At 42.0% G+C, this 16162-nt stretch overlaps 1 protein-coding gene across 1 annotated transcript; it reads right to left on the bottom strand.

The window, feature by feature from the left end:
- Positions 1 to 1062: 1062 nt before the first annotated feature.
- ctsl.1 (cathepsin L.1) lies at positions 1063 to 14832 on the bottom strand. The gene is made up of 9 exons (XM_072461784.1): positions 14689 to 14832; positions 14417 to 14517; positions 13550 to 13692; positions 13283 to 13480; positions 12079 to 12270; positions 8615 to 8780; positions 8442 to 8547; positions 3077 to 3180; positions 1063 to 1134 (listed from the first exon to the last, which is right to left on the bottom strand). The coding sequence occupies exons 1-8, from the start codon at positions 14694 to 14696 to the stop codon at positions 3081 to 3083; spliced, it is 1014 nt and encodes a 337-aa protein (XP_072317885.1). The 5' UTR covers positions 14697 to 14832; the 3' UTR covers positions 1063 to 1134; positions 3077 to 3080.
- Positions 14833 to 16162: the final 1330 nt, after the last annotated feature.

The raw sequence follows: 16162 nt of genomic DNA, 5'->3' as shown, positions 1-16162 counted from the left end.
GCCCTTGGACCCCACGCAGGCCCTTGGACCCCAAGCAGGCCCTTGGACCCCAAGCAGGCCCGTCTCCTCAAGATCACAGCTTCTGGTTCCGTTCGTATGAATGCACTTCACAGGCTGAGTTTCATCTTAGACTTAACTCTAACACACCTAGATAGATCTAGAACAATCATGTCTAGTGTATTCCATCTGTTATCGACTCATTTGCATATTCCTGCTTCAAATTTACCTGTTTAATTCTTTGGTCATTAAATCTTCATAACCCACATTTGGTTAAGTGTTCATTAATTTCCAGAAAAGGGGTCAATGTCACGGTTACGTTCTCAAACCTTTAGATCAACGAGCAAATTAATTTCTAATTAATTAATTAATTTAGATATTTGATTATAGAGTTAAATACCGATTATCCGGCTGGTGCCCCATTCTTCTCTTAAAAATACGATTCAAACTTACCCACACTTATGCAGTGTGTCATGTTTGAATTCTTGAACAATTCTTTAATCAATATCAAACCTGAATGCCCCGCCCCCTTCACAAGTGGGTGGACATTCAGAACCTTATAGTACTTGTACTAGTATGTTACCCTACACATGGTCATCCACTTCCTGTTAGAGCAGACCTGGGCAACCTACGGCCCGCGGGCCACATACGGCCCGTTTGTTGTTATAATCAGGCCCGCCAAGCATGCCAAGTAATATTTTTTTTAACTGGCCCCAGGGGCAAGATGTGGCCCTCGCCATGTTTATATCTGGGCCCTAGAAAGATTTTAGTTTCTATTTTTTAAACGTCGTTTTAAAATCTGTCTGCACTTGTATCCTTAATAAAAATTACATGAAATGAATTAAATAATAGATTCGATAGGCTATATTTGACAGAAAAGTTATATTTTATTTGATTATTATTATATATATATATATATATATATATATATATATATATATATATATATATAAACACCACCAACAACAATGCAATGACATATTCACATTCATTTTTAATGTATTGCATGTCATTTCACCAAATGTATTACATTATTCTGATAGAAAAGCCCAAACAGTGACCAACAGTGCAAGACAAAGTGTCAGGTCGACCGATTTGATAATGGAATCATGTGTCCGAGCTGAGATCCCTCCAGACCTGCATACAAAGAAATAAGAACATGTTTGAGTGTTCGGAGCCAGCTGCTTATTTCTCTTCTACACATTAGCCCCAATAAAGTGCCACCCCTGTGTTTTACATTACATTTCACTTGACAGGCTCCTCCTTTTAAAGTTCACTTTTGTGATAAAATACATATTATAAAGCAGATATGAAAGTTATTTTGAGTTTTGGTTTTAAATAATTTATTTATGGTCTACTGGATGATAATTAAACCAGCCCAGTTAATTTCAAATACATTTAAATATTGTGGAAGTTGTAAATCACATATACAGAATTTAATTGAGGCAATTGCTAGTTGTTGCTTTCTAAAGCTTTCTCTGCATCGAGGCTTACCATGAAGACCCCTCAAAAATGCATTTATTTTTTAAGGGAGTGTCCACAGAGCCGCGGCGCGCGGCCGAAACTGCTATGTTATTTTGTGCCGCGGCTCCTGAAACTGCTGCGCTATTTGACCGCGTCGTTTTAGACCGTGCCGGGTTAAGGTGTCTCTGTGTGTGTCTCTGTGTGTGTGTGTGTGTGTGTGTGTGTCTGTGTTTTTATGCTTTACAAGGAGAATTGACCTGAATATATACCAGTGCTACGAGGACCTCAGGGGATTAGCTTTTGGGTAAATTTAGCAGGAAGCCTGAGGGCTTTTCACTGTCACTGTTCGAGGCAACTGGTGGTGTAATTTTGGCGGTTACAATTCCATGTCAGACAGACTCTGCCTTTTATCCATCCATCCATTTTCTACCGCTTGTTCCCTTTCGGGGTCGCGACTTCGGGCCTTAGGCGGGGTACACCCTGGACAGTGGCCAACTTGTCGCAGGGCCAACACAGAGACATAGACATTACAGACAGTTCACTCTCACATTCATTCACTAGGGCCAATTTAGAGTCACCAATTTTACCTAACACATGCATGTCTTTGGACGGTGGGAGGAGCCGGAGAACCCGGAGAGAACCCACGGTAACACGGGGAGAACATGCAGACTCCACCCAGAGAGATCATGTGATGTAGGTCTGGTCCGGGAATCGAACCCATGATCTCCTTCTTGGGAGGCAAGAGCGCTAACCGCCTTTGCCACCGTGCACCCTCTCTGCCTTTTATGAATTTCTTAAAAAAAGAGGGCCATATTAATCTATAGCGCCTTAATTAGCAGTTTTTCCAGTCAGAGCTCCCATTGCAGCCATGTATATTGATATTTGAGGTGGCGCTGCGGAGCCGTCTTTCTATATTTTATCCTTGGAGTCTTCACTCAAAAATGAGGGCACGCTGAACTTTAATTTCATCTACTTGCAACAATCACTAACATTAGTGATTGTTTACTGCTTGATTTTTGCATTTTCCATCAGCAGAAGTGAGGGTTTTATGTGCGTGTGTGATCAGAATATGTATGAGCAGTGTTATTTTTAGCGTTGTATGAGGAAATTCCATTTCTGAACTGGCTGGAAACCGAAGCGCATGCGCCGCACCAAATTCCACCCTCACACAAAACAATCATATTTTAGTTGTTGACTAGTTAGCAAGTCTATTGTAATATGACTTTTCATACACCTTTTCACCTAAGTTTGAAATATGGTGACTGAAGATTTCAAAAAATAAAAAGTATTACTGATGAAAATCCATCCATCCATTTTCTACCGCTTGTTCCCTTTCGGGGTCGTGGGTGACTGGAGCCTATCCCAGTGACTTCGGGCCTTAGGCGGGGTTCACCCTGGACAGTGGCCAACTCGTCGCAGGGTTAACACAGAGACATAGACATTACAGACAATCATTCACTCTCACATCAAAGTTGATAATTTTTTTATTTAATAATGCAATTGTGTTTTCTGATACGTTTGCAAGCTGTGGTGCAGTTGTACTGCGGTGTGGCTGTGCTTGGGCTGTCGATGTTGTGGTTGCGCTGCGGCTGTACTATGGTTGTGCGGTCCTCACCTGCTTAAACTAGGGGGTAACTGGCAGCCGTTGCAATTCCACACTGGTTGTGTTTGTTCCTGGTCATCATGATGAAACCCTTGTCTCCCCAGCTCTCTCCCCAGCTGCAAAGCAGAGGACACAGTCAATCAGACATATTGTGCACAATACTGGAAAAGAGTGGCATGAGGGTCAAACCTTTAGAGAAGAAATAATTACCCGCAGGTTGTCTTTTGGGGTGTTTTCATCATTTGAGTATGTATCCTTTAAAATGGAGCTAAAACAGTCTCCATCCATTCTCTTCATTGTTTTATACAAGCCTCCCCAGCACTGCCAAAGTTTTATTGATGATTTTACTGAGATGCTTTCAGTCATATGCACAGACTTTGATGGTTTGGTCATTACAGGTGATTTCAACGTGCATGTTGATAATATTTGTGACAGAAACGCTAAAGAGCTTGATGCTGTCGTTGAAAGTTTCAGACTTACTCATGTGAGAGCATGTGAGAGGCCCCACCCACAGCAAAGGACACACTCTAGATCTCCTAATTACAAAGGGGGTAAATTTTTCAAATGTCAATGTGATCGATGCTGCTCTGTCTGATCATTTGTGTCTTCTTTGACTTGTCTGTTTTTCCCAAACCACAGGATGTTCTAATGTAGATGATTTGTTGAACTCTGTTACATCTAGTGTTTTGAATGTTCTGGACATCATCGCCCCTATGAAGGCTAACATTTTTAAAAATAAGCAGAAGGCGCCATGGAGAAATGATGATTCGGTCAGGGCACAGAAAAGGGAGTGCTGCCGGTCTTGAACGGTGCAAATCAAACTCCAGATTCAACAAGAGATTTACAGAGAGAAGTTGTACATCTACATCCTCATTTTATGAAGAACTAGGGAAATATATTATTTTTCTGAAATAATTGGAAGCTGCAGTAACAACTCGCGTGTCCTGTTTGCCACAGTAAACAGATGAACAAACCCTCCAGCTCAGCTGCTGTTAGAACTCATTTCCACATCCAAGTGTAATGAGTTTGCATTATTTTTTAATGACAAAGTTCAGGGCATTCAAAATGCTATAAATCCCACAGTGCAAAAAATAACCCTAAAACCACCAAGACACTTACAGCTAACTCACTTTGGACCTGTGACTGTCACCTGTCAAACTGGAGATCATCACCAGTTCATCTACGTCAGGGGTGCCCAATACGTCGATCGCAGAGGCAGTGAGTCGATTGTGCCGGAAAGTGCCGAAGGGCGCCGGAAAGCTCCGGAAAGCGCCGGAGTGCGCGTTGTGTAATGCAGAGGAAGGAGGAGAGATGAAGCCTGCGTAAATTCAGCCTCAAAGACCTAACTCCACCCATCTACGTCAAGGCCACCATGGAAGGACCCCTCTCCCCAGCGCCATCATCGCACTCAAGCAGGCGAGGCCTGTCCGTCTGTGAGAGTCAGATCCCTCACTTCACCATGGACTCTCCCAGGTTTCTGCGCTTATCCCAAAGAGGTTATGCAGTTTTTCCCGGCCAAGAACTAGGGTGAAAGGACAGGGGGCGTCTGCACCATGGCCCTCGCACCTGCTCCTCATCCCCAGTCAACGCTCTCAGTCACTCCTCCTCTGCTCCCAATCAGCACCAGGCGGTCGCATTTAAGCCCTCAGGCAGATGGCTCGGCCGCTCAAACCGTACTGCGACCCACCACCTCCCCAGCTCCTCCTCTGCATTCCCCTCATCTTCTACCTCCTTTTAACATCTACCACCACCAGTCTCCAGGCTCCGGGGGGACACATCTAATACAAATAGATCATGGAGTGCCCATGATTGCAACGTCTTCCGCCGGGGTCTGAGCGCCAAATAACTCACGAATAAAGCTTGCTAAACAGTCCATTCTCGTGGTCTCTTTGTCTCTCCAGGGTGAAATGAAGTTCTGGTTAAGCTCAACCTTCTACCACTTAGCGCAGTGTTTGTGGTCAGTATATTTTATTTTCAAAATACTCATAGTCCAGTTAAATAGCAGATTTTCTCTCCCCTTTTTATATTGCACATCTGTATATGATAAACAATATTAGGCTCTTAATGAAAGCCTACATTGTGTTTCTATAGGCTAATTATGGTTAAACAAAAAAAAAACCTTTTTAATACTGACAATAAAAATAATATTAATTTAGATCTATAGGTAAATCTTCGGGCTTTGTCGAATATAAATGTAGCTCGTGAGCTAAAAATGCGTGGGCACCCCTGATCTACATGCTGCCTCGTTGTGTTATCCACCAGATTTCTAAAGTCTGTGCTGAACAGTTTGTTAGCACCATCACTCACATGTCAACATGTCGCTTCAATCTGGAACATTCCCAATGTCTTTGAAAACTGCGGTCATAAAGCCTCTCCTAAAGAAGAGCAGTCTTGATGCTGCAGTCCTGAGTCATGACTGGCCCATCTCTAATCTGCCATTTTGGGGCAACGTCCTTGAAAAGGTTGTTTACCAACAGCTCACATATTTCCTCTTAATAAACAACTCATTTGATGTTTTTCAGTCAGGTTTTAGACTTCATCACAGCACTGAGACTGCTGTTGTCAAGGTGACAAATGACATCCGCCTGAACACTGACACGGGCATAGATCTGAGTGCTGCTTTTCACTCAAATCTGGTAGATTGGATCCCACAAATCCAATCTACCACATTTGGCACATCGATGAGTAAATGTATTTAGTCACAGAGTTTATGTACAAAAGCGGACAGCTAGCTGAGCATAAAGTCTGATGTCAAAAACAAATAAATAATCTCATCAGTCTCTTCAAATTAACAGAAATGTATCACCATGTGACCACAACCCAATACTGGTGGCTCCATCTCTCATGTTGTTCAGTTCTCTGTGTTTTGCATCTTCCTTAGGTCACCAGAAGAGTTGCGGGGAAAGAGAACCCATGTCTTGGCTTTCTTATCCTGAGCTCCTAACAGATGTTGTTGAACCATTGCCGTTGTTGACAAAACTCATATGTAATATCTGGAGCAAAGAAGACGCACTTGCCTTTATATTGGAGGTCTCCTTTAACCATTGCAACCTTCAAGTCACGTTCCTTGACACGATCGTTTAGAAACCTCATTATAAGGCCTTGTGGTTTATCAGCTGCCGGTCTTGGATTGCCCTGACGATGTGCTCTATCGATTGTTATGAGAGGGACCTCCACTCCACAAGGAGCTCCGGAACAATCTTCTCCAGGAAGCTTTCTGTATTCTTCTCCTTCTTCTATGCCCACAAGCCTCAGGTTAGGCTGGCGTGATCTGGACTCCAAATCCAGGAGCTTATTTTTCATATTATTGTTCTCCGACTCCAGCGTCGTCACCCTGACCCGCAGCGCTTCCATCTCGGCCCTTACTGTCTGCAGATTGTCCGTATTATCTCTCCGCTCACTCCTCCTGCTTTCAACTCAGCGGCTATCGCAGCAGAAACTGCCGCGATCATTATCCCTCTAAAAGACACCATATCACGTTGCATTTTGCGTCTTATTTCAGACATCATGAGCAACAACTGATGACTCGTCGTGTTCTCCCCCCCTCCGATGCAAGGAAGTTGCGAGAAACTCCATTTGGGCCAGCGGGAGCACGCATCTCCGGCGGGTAAGAACCGCGTCTCTCTGCGCCAAGTTTGCTGGCCATGTTAGCCTCGTTAGCTTCGTTAGCTTGTGCTGTGGGCTGTTTTCCAATGGGGTCGTAGGCTGTCAACTATGTTTACTTTGGTTCCGTATTGTTACCAGACTTGGGTCTTCCTTGTTTACTCATAGTCTTCCTCTTTAGGATTTTAAGCCGATTTTAAAGCCGATTTTTGCAGCGGCAGTGGGAGGTGGGTCAGCTCAAAGCGCCACCATAACCCAGAAGTCTCAGAGATACTTTTTCCAGTTGAGAACCATGGCCTCGGACTTGGAGGTGCTAATTTTCATTCCAACCACTTCACACAGTGCATGTTGCAGGTCCTGGCTTGATGAAGCCATCAAGACAACATCATCTTCAAACAGCATTGATGTCACCAAACTGGACACCCTCTAACACTCGTGGCTGTGTCTAAAAATTCTGTCAGTAAAAATAATTAACAGGAGACTTTTGGGTATTGTGCAGGCGTACTAGTCACAGTACTATGCCTGGTGCTGATATTTACCTTTAAAATCTCTTTTACAACCAAAAATCAAGGAGCAAGACGTTGGGAGAGGTTAGTATCGTTTTGTGCTTTACGGTGTGTGGCTCAGCGAATACATCCCAGACTGCGCTGTGGAGCTGGAGGGCATCCAGCTGCTCTGCTCTGATTGGCTGAGAGAGCTCTCCAGAGGAAAAAGACGTGGTGGTGGAGTCTATTTCTACATCAACAACGCCTGGTCTTCACATGTGACAGTGATCTCCAAACACTGCTCTCCTGATCTGTCCATGTGAGTTCACCTCATTCGTCCTGGCCACTGTTTACATCCCCCACAGTGCAAACATGGAGGAGGCACAGCACCCACTTGCGGATCAGGTTCTGAGTGTGGAGCGGACCTTCCCGGACTCCTTGTGTATTATCCTGGGCAATTATAACAAGGGGATTTTCAGCCACGTATTAAAGAACAGACAGTTTATTTAAGTCCCAACCAGAGAGCAGAACACGCTGGATCACTGCTACACAACAGTCAGCAACGCCTTCTGCGCCGTGGCCCGGGCTGTGCTGAGCTCGTCATGGTTCACCTGATTGTTCATTGTTTTATGTTGCACCGAATCACCTAGACAAGTTCCTATGTTTGAGAATTCTGTTCATTGATAATGGCAATAAACCCCTTTCTGGTTCTGATTCTATATTCTCGGTGGAAAACAGAATTCCCCAGAAGTTAATTATGCTATTGCTAGCGTGGCTCCAAAGGGGCCGCCTGCCACCACACAGGAGCCGGACACATAGGCGAAATGACATAACTTTACAACAGATTGCCCATGTTGTTTTGAAGGGGGTCAGCCCTATGTTTCCAGCGGTATCGTCAATCGTGAAAGGTACCAATGTTCTCCCTGGCTACAGGCAACATCGTGACAAAAATATCAATAAGACCATGCCCTATCTTTACCCACATTTGCAGGGCCACGCCTCAAAAAAGGCGATGGGAAGTGAAAATGTATTGTGCGCTAATCCATGTAAATCGCAGCCTCTTGTCGCTCCGGGTCCTTCATTCTCTCCTCCTTTGATTGCCAGTGACAAGAAGGTAGCTGTCTCTATTCAAACTAAATTGCATCAACAACATTATGTTTCATACATAAACTTGTGATGCGATTATAATTCTGTCTCTGTCCCTTTACAGTCCTGTAATACCTGCATGTCTCACACAAATTATACCCCATTTACCCTTGTTATGCCAGATATACAATGATAGCACAGACCTGTTCTTGACCAGCCAGTAATCCCCATTCCCATCCGATCCATAGCCCACCACCAGAACTCCATGGTCCAGTTGGGAGCTGCTGCATTCAGGCTCGTTGTACACTCCTGGGACACAAGGCTATGTCAGTGCCGCCTCAGCATAGAGACATGGCCCCTTGCCTGCACACCGTACCTGATTCATAGAGCTGAAAGGACTCGTGAGAAGCATCAATACCCACAGAAACTGGTCCAATCGTGGTCACAGCCTCCTGCAGGGCGTCCTCATCTCCGCTCTTTATGTCCACGTAGCCAGTGCATGTGGCTCCGACTTTGGAAGGATCATAACGACATTTTCCATCCTATGTTTTAGAATGAAGATTGTAGAACACAGTGCAAAATTATTAGACTCAGAATAAGATCCATACAAAAATATTAAAGTCAGTCTTAAGGTAAAGCTTATTTGGATATGAACGTTTGGACATATGTGTGTTGGATATGTCATATCAAACTGCTTCTATATCTGGATAACACAGAGGCCTTTATTTTTTAAGTGTCACAGGAAGTGTTTAGTTGCTGTTAGCGGAACTTTCACAAATAGCAGAGGAATTTCAGTCTAGAGAACAATGGCTTTGAACCTGCAACCCGTACATAATACAGATATGTAGTGTACTTTACTGAGTGATTTGACTTGACCAATTTCCACTCATTTTGCACAAAATAAAATTTTGATTTTCTGACTGTATAGTATTGTTCGTTTTAGCTTTTGTATCGCAGCAAAAGCTGCGATACAAAAGCTAAAACAAACAATACTATACAAAAGCACTTTTTTCTGACGAATGTATCGCATTTGAGAGAAATTGCGTCGCATTTTGCGATAAGATAAGATATTCCTTTATTGTCCCACATGGGGAAATTTCATTGGTGCAACGCAGGTAGATACAGAGGTAGATCCAGAAGAACAGATCACTTATAGGAAGTCTGAAAAACATTAAACGCCTTTAATAATTAATTTGAATAAATAAATTAATTTAGATATTTGATTATAGAGTTGTTAAATGCCTTATCTATGGCTGGTCTCCAAAACATACCCACACTCATGCAATGTGTCATCTTTGAAATCTTGAACAATTCTTTAATCAATATCAACCTTGAATGTCACCATCACCACCATTCATAAGTGGGAGGACATGAAAAACCTTACAGTACTTGTATAAGTCGGAATCCCCTACAGGTATGAAAATCTAAAGACTTATCTCTAATTGCACATGAGTGAATAAATTCAGTACAACTTGTAAAAAAAAATTAAAAATAGGGATCCGCCCACAATTGCCGACTCCCTGTGGGGTTGAGGGCGGGGTCAATAGATTACTTTTTACTTGTCCTTACATGAGGTATGTTTGCACCATGTTTCATTTGTCTACCATGAAAAAGGCCGTAATGTATATTGAAAATTTAGTGCTAGCGAGTCATTTTGCGATGTACATTTCATTGGACTTAAAAATATATATCTTTTTTTCACACCTTAAATTTTGGGTGATTTCTTTTTTTTTTTTTTTGCGTTCATGTTCAGGGGGTCAAATGTGGCGTTGGCTTGGGAGAGGAGGAAAAAAATTTCAATCAATCAACTCAGATCCATATTTTATGCCTAAATCACCGACTCTTCCAGATATCTCCAAGCCCAATGATGGTTCACATGTCCACATTTTGAACAAAGGTTCTACGCCTGAATAAAACTGATGAAGTCTATGTCCAGCGCGCTCTTATTTCCGGGTTTCTCGGTATAGGATAGAACTTTATCTTCTTTATCTTCCTGGGTGCTGTACTCAACTGCCACATAAACCTTCACCATTTTGATTATTGTAAAGCGTGCTATATCATTAATGAAGTTTTGGGGCCTCTTTGAACCGTGTTTCGTCGTAAATCGAAGCAGACAGACTGCGGTATAGAATGGGCTTGTATAGGGGGACACGCACTGAGGACGGACAACATGGCCAAAAGGGCCTGGAGGAGCGTGGAGGGCGGTCGTGTGACGTCACGTGAATGACCTCTATATATGACATTGTTAATAAGTAAATACCTGATTAGAAAATGGTTATATTCCACTGTTCTTCAAACATGCAGTCATTAAACCACTACAGAAAATGCCTAATCTTGATTCTGACCTGTTGGTATCAATTACTGGACACTAATTTATTTGAAGTTTTCCAGTCAGGGTTCAGAGCCCACCACAGCACTGAAACTGCACTTGTTCAAGTCACAAATGATTTGTTATTAGCTGCAGAAGTTGAACTGGTATCAATCCTGGTTCTGTTGGACCTCAGCATTTGACACCATTCTACTGCAGAGGTTAGAATGTGATGGAGGTGTCAGAGGGACAACCCTCAAATCCTATTTATCTGATAGGTACCAGTTTGCTATTGTAAACCAGAGCTCTTCACCTTGTTCTAAAGTAATTTACGGTGTTGCAGGGTTCAGTACTTGTTCAGTACCTCCAATTCTGTTTAGTCTATTTGCTGCTGTTAGGTAATATTATCAGAAAGCATGGCGTTAACTTCCACTGCTATGCAGATGACACCGCTGTATTTATCAATGGAACCCGATCAGACCAATTAGGACTTAGTAATTGTGAGAAGGATATAAAAACCTGGATGACACTTAATTATCTGCTTCTTCTGTCTCTCTCTCTATTTGGCCCTAAACATCTGCGAGACTCTTTATCTTGTAGATAGTTACAGCCTGGAGTTGTAGCCTCAAGTTCTACTGTAAGAAACTGTGGGGTCTTATTGGACCAAAAGCTCTCGTTCAAAGCACATATAAATCAAGTCTGTAAAACAGCCTATTTCCATTGTGCCTAAAAGCAATGCTGTAAAACGTATCCATGCATTTGTAATATCTAGATTAGACTACTGTAACTTCTACCTCGCACTTTGTCCTAAAAGCTCCATAACGTTTTCAGCATGGATACCTTTGGAATGTGCTCTTGGCAGCGGGAAAAAAAACTTTAACAAAGAAATGGATGACGCAAAACCCCCGACGACCAAGGACTGGAATGGAATAAAAATAGGAATTTAACTAATGGAAAAAATTATATTCAAACTTAATTTGGATAAGGGCAATTTGACCGATTCTAGACTCGTTGGGACTTTTATTTTATCTTGAATGTGCCGTCGTCGTTTTAAAAAAAAGTCTACTTGTGTGTTTTTCCAGGTCGTGTTGTTGTCTGTTGTTTTCTTTTTTTTAATGAAAACGATTGATTTTTTTTTTAAAGAGTGGTATGTAGTTTTATCATGAAGATCCACGGCCTTCTGTGTTTATCAAATTATCTTGTGCAGTGGCTGTTTAGTCTCCCCTATGTAATGCTCTTTACAACTTGCGAAAACCTTGCCCTCTGGCAAATAAAGTTGAATAGCCCTGCCCTATGCCAAAATACAAATCTAATAAATGATTCAATTACAATTACTAAATGGCGTTAAGGGTAGGATTAAACTGAGACTAAAGATGGTCCTAATCCAGTACAAACAAGTTCTAGGACTAAAAATGGACAAGATTAGGATTTAAAATTGGTCTAAGATAAAACGAGGCATTGGTAAAGCAAAGGAGTAAATGGATTAAATGTCTGGTACTGGAGCTGGAGTGCCGCTGGAGCAGTGGACTTACCATGGCCTCATATGGGTAAGAGTCCTCTGTGTCGATGCCTCCGTTAGCTTCGATGTACTCAAAGGCCTGGTCCATTAGTCCACCCATACAGCCCATGTTTCCATAGTCTCCAGAGCAGTCCACAAGCTGCTGCTCACTCAGAGACACCAGTTTACCAGTCTTTCTGAAGTTCTGTCCTTCCAAGGAGCCAGTCTGAAAATAAGCAGTCAGTGCAACAGAATTGATATCACTTTGGAAGATATTCTGAATTTTCAGTATAACACCACCAAGATTTGACGGGCACATATGCACTTTCTTATTGTTCTTGTCCTTTAAACTTACCCATGTGCCACTGCTTAACCGGTGTCATATATTATAGGACACATATCATGCAAAACTTACGCACCAGATTTTAAAAGCAAAGGGATATGTTTTTAGAGCTTTATACCACTCTGAGGTGAATCCATAACTCCCTGGAGATTTATTATTCTTTAGTCTCTTGATTGCACCTTGTTATTTCAGCTCCTAATTTTATTGTTTTGCTCTTCGGTTATAACAGGCAAATTGTGGGTGTCCTGAAAGGAATTTATTTCATCTTCTTTATCTCCTGAGATTTTACGTTAAATAAATGTTTTGACAACCTTTAATTTTGTGTTTCTATTGAGTTTGTCTTCATGCTCAGGGGGTCAAATTTGCATTTTAATGTTGTGAACGAATAATAAAAAATAAACTGAAACCGAAACTTGAGTTTGCTCCAGGAGTCTACAATAAATAGTTTGGATTTTAAGAACAAAAAAAAAAACACTTTTAGAGGGTGCTAGAAGGCACCCGCTCCATTGGGTCCATACCAATCAAAACAAATTTGTAATAGCTATTTTGCACCTGCAATTCCACTCTTCAATCATCTTGGTCAAAAGCATTCCAGGCCAAAATTCAGCCAGGCTGCTTTGGAAGCTATAGACCTCTCACAGCCCACTTTGGATTGCTTAAATAGGCTGGTACTTAAAGTCTCTCTGCTGTTCTAAACACTTCAGAGTGAATCATTGGAAACTTGGCTTTAGTATTCAATGTGGCACATTTTCTATACTAGGCATTTTTTTCCAGAAGCAGCTTGAGCGTTGAGCTGACCTGAGAGTTTGACATACTTGAGCTTGGGGACTCTTGAAACACTCTTTTGCTGTGCGTCATGGACGTATGAACAAAACCAAAGTGAAAGTACACTCACAGTACTAAAAGCCCAGCAGGAGCCACACTGCTTCTGGTCCTTCACAGGGGTGACGTAGCCTTTGTCCCTCCAGTCCACAGAGGCAGGCAGGTCTCTGTGCTCAGGTGTGTGGAGAAAGGTGGAGCTGTGACGGGGCAAGGAGCTGTTGAAGGACATCAGGCAGCCCCGGGACACTAAGCTTCTGTATTCTTCATTTCCCTAAGATCATATGTCATATTTAAATGTCATTATCTTTAAGGGAAAAAACGTGAATCTCTTTCTCTGTACCAGGTCAGCAAAGTAGGTCATCCCAAGGCGGTAGGACTTGATGCCTTGGTCAGCCAGCATGTTGTGGACCAGCACCAGCTTTCGGTTTTGCAGCCAGACATCTCTGCGCAGGGCCTCCTCTGAGGGCGAGCTGTACACCTTTCCTATAAGTCAAGAAGTATTCACATAAGTTTGGCCCTTAATAATTTTGACATATTGTGGTTCATTGTTCTATTAACTGTCAAAATACAATGATCAAGATTTTTTGCTGAATGTAGTCTACTCCTGCCAGTGCCATTTGGCCAGGCCATTTAGCCAGGCCGAAATAGTTATTCGCCGCTTGTTCCCTCCGGTGTTGTGAGTGAATGGAGCCTATCCCAGTAACTTTGGGCCTTAGGTCAGCAAAAGGTCCAGCTTGTAGCAGGTTTAACACAGAGACATAGACACACAGACAAGCATTCACTCTCACATTCATTCACTAGGGCCAATTTAGAATTGCCAACACATGCATGTCTTTGGATGGTAGGAGGAAGCCGGAGAACCCGGAGAAAGAGAGAGGACTTGCAGACTCCACCCAGAGAGATCATGTGATGTTGGTCTGTCACCCCAGTTATTCAAGTGCAGTAAAACTGAAGCCTATTTGTAATTATTTACTACAGGCCTCTGCATTGAACTCAATAGAGTCAATGTGCAGATCCATAAAAATGCAAAGGACTGTCTATAAAAGATATTCAAACTCTATATGTTTAGTAGTTGAACAAAACTTAGTAGTTGAACAAAACTGTTTTCTTATAGTCTGCATTATAGATTAATTTACATTAAAAAAATAATGTCATTAAAGTTGATCAAACTATTATTATAATTATATAGAATACATAAATATCTTACCGAACTTTAGCTTCCATGCGTGGAACTCCAGGTCTTCCAGAGAGACCTTGGCACAGCTTACCACGAGGAGACAAGCAGCAGCCCCCAGCAGCAACTTCATCCTGATGCAACACAATAGAAGCACAGCTTCAAAACCACTTTCAGCTGTTAATATTTGCTTCCTCCAACCTATTCCTCCCCATATCTCATGCATCTTATCTCAGAGTGCACCTGCCCCACATGAGGAAGTATTTTCGTGTGTGTGTGTGTTCTTTGCTTGTGCTGCCTCTTACCTGAGCATAATGCAGAAGCAGAAACATCTTGGGGTTTCCACCAAGGCTCTTATATAGGCCCTGCTGTTATTGCCATGTGAGTCCCATCAGGTGGAAGTCACTTGCTCGAGGAATAAAACAAACCTTTCCCTTGCACATGTTCATGACTTGGCATAAATGTATCTTTATGTGACATTTTACCACTTAACTGACTCGCTGACTTACTTTTTTGTTTATTGGAATGTTTGTTGAAATGAGATGTTTTATCTTATTTGATTCAAAGCTATCCCAGGATAACTTTTGTCATATGGAGCTTTACAAATAAAACGGAATCTGAATTTGAGATGTTTGCAGACAGAACATTATGAACGATATGTTTTATTTTATTATTAGTTTATTTGAACTGGGACAGTGCACATTAATCAACAATCAACATTGTAAATGTGCCAGTATTAGCCGTAGTTTTGCTAGTTTCTAACTGTACTCCCAGGCAACGTTTAAACTGCCAGCAATATAAAAAACATATATTTACATTATCTACAGTACTATTAGGAATAGTAGAAAAATACAAAAGATTGGGAGATATATAAAAACAGATTACCGGTTGAAATGTGTACAGAAATCTGCAAGAGCACAACAATAGACAACAAATATGTCAACAACAATAACATGGGACAAGCATGACATGGGATGAGCGTAACACTAGATGCTTACTTACAGTGAGGAGGGTAAGCATTTGAACACCCTGTGGTTTTGCAAGTTCTCCCAGCTAGAAATTATGGAGGGGTCTGAAATTGTCATCATAGGTACAATTCTGTTGTTTTAACTGTGGCCACAGGTTTGAACCATGATTTCAACATATGTTTAAAAGTTTTGTGTGTATTATTATTATTAAGATAAGATATTCCTTTATTGTCCCACATTGGGAAATTTCATTGGTGCAACGCAGGTAGATACAGAGGTAGATACAGAAGAACAGATCACTTATAGGAAGTCTGAAAAACACTTTCAGTAGAAGATCTCCTACAAATAAATAAAAACTCCCATAGACAAATAAATAAATAAATAAATACCATTGCATGTGATCACGACAGTAATTGCACATGAATATGTGTCACGACAGCACATAGATTGCACATGAATTTCACAGTAATTGCACAGTAATTGCACATATGACAGAATTGCACATCAGTATTAGGTTAGGTCAGTATTGCGAGTGTTCAGGACTAACAGTTTTTGTTATAAAGTCTGACAGCAGCAGGAAGGAAAGACCTACGGAACCTTTCCTTCACACATCGAGGGTGGATCAGTCTCTCACTGAAGCTGCTCTCCAGAGCGGAGAGAGTGTCCTGCAGGGTGCAGAGTGTCCTGCAGGGGGACACTCATGGTCCAGCATAGATGTGAATCTAGCCAGGACCCTCCTGTCCCCCACCTCCTGCACCGAGTCCAGAGCACAGCCCAGGACGGAGCTGGACTTCTTAATGACTTTGTCCAG

This window comes from Eucyclogobius newberryi, unplaced genomic scaffold (assembly GCF_026437365.1).
Source record: "Eucyclogobius newberryi isolate DKJ021-1_F unplaced genomic scaffold, fEucNew1.0.hap1 SCAF_32, whole genome shotgun sequence".
Classification (NCBI taxonomy): Eukaryota; Metazoa; Chordata; class Actinopteri; order Gobiiformes; family Gobiidae; genus Eucyclogobius; species Eucyclogobius newberryi.
This window is presented reverse-complemented; position numbering and strand designations above follow the sequence as displayed.

What these genes read in the sequence shown, in the direction of transcription:
- ctsl.1 (XM_072461784.1), bottom strand. An exon ending in CCTGCTGGGCTTTTAGTACT is followed by an intron (nt 12,271 to 13,282) that starts GTGAGTGTACTT and finishes GCTTATTTTCAG; the next exon opens with ACTGGCTCCTTGGAAGGACA. An exon ending in TACTGGCTGGTCAAGAACAG is followed by an intron (nt 3,181 to 8,441) that starts GTCTGTGCTATC and finishes TCTGCTTTGCAG; the next exon opens with CTGGGGAGAGAGCTGGGGAG.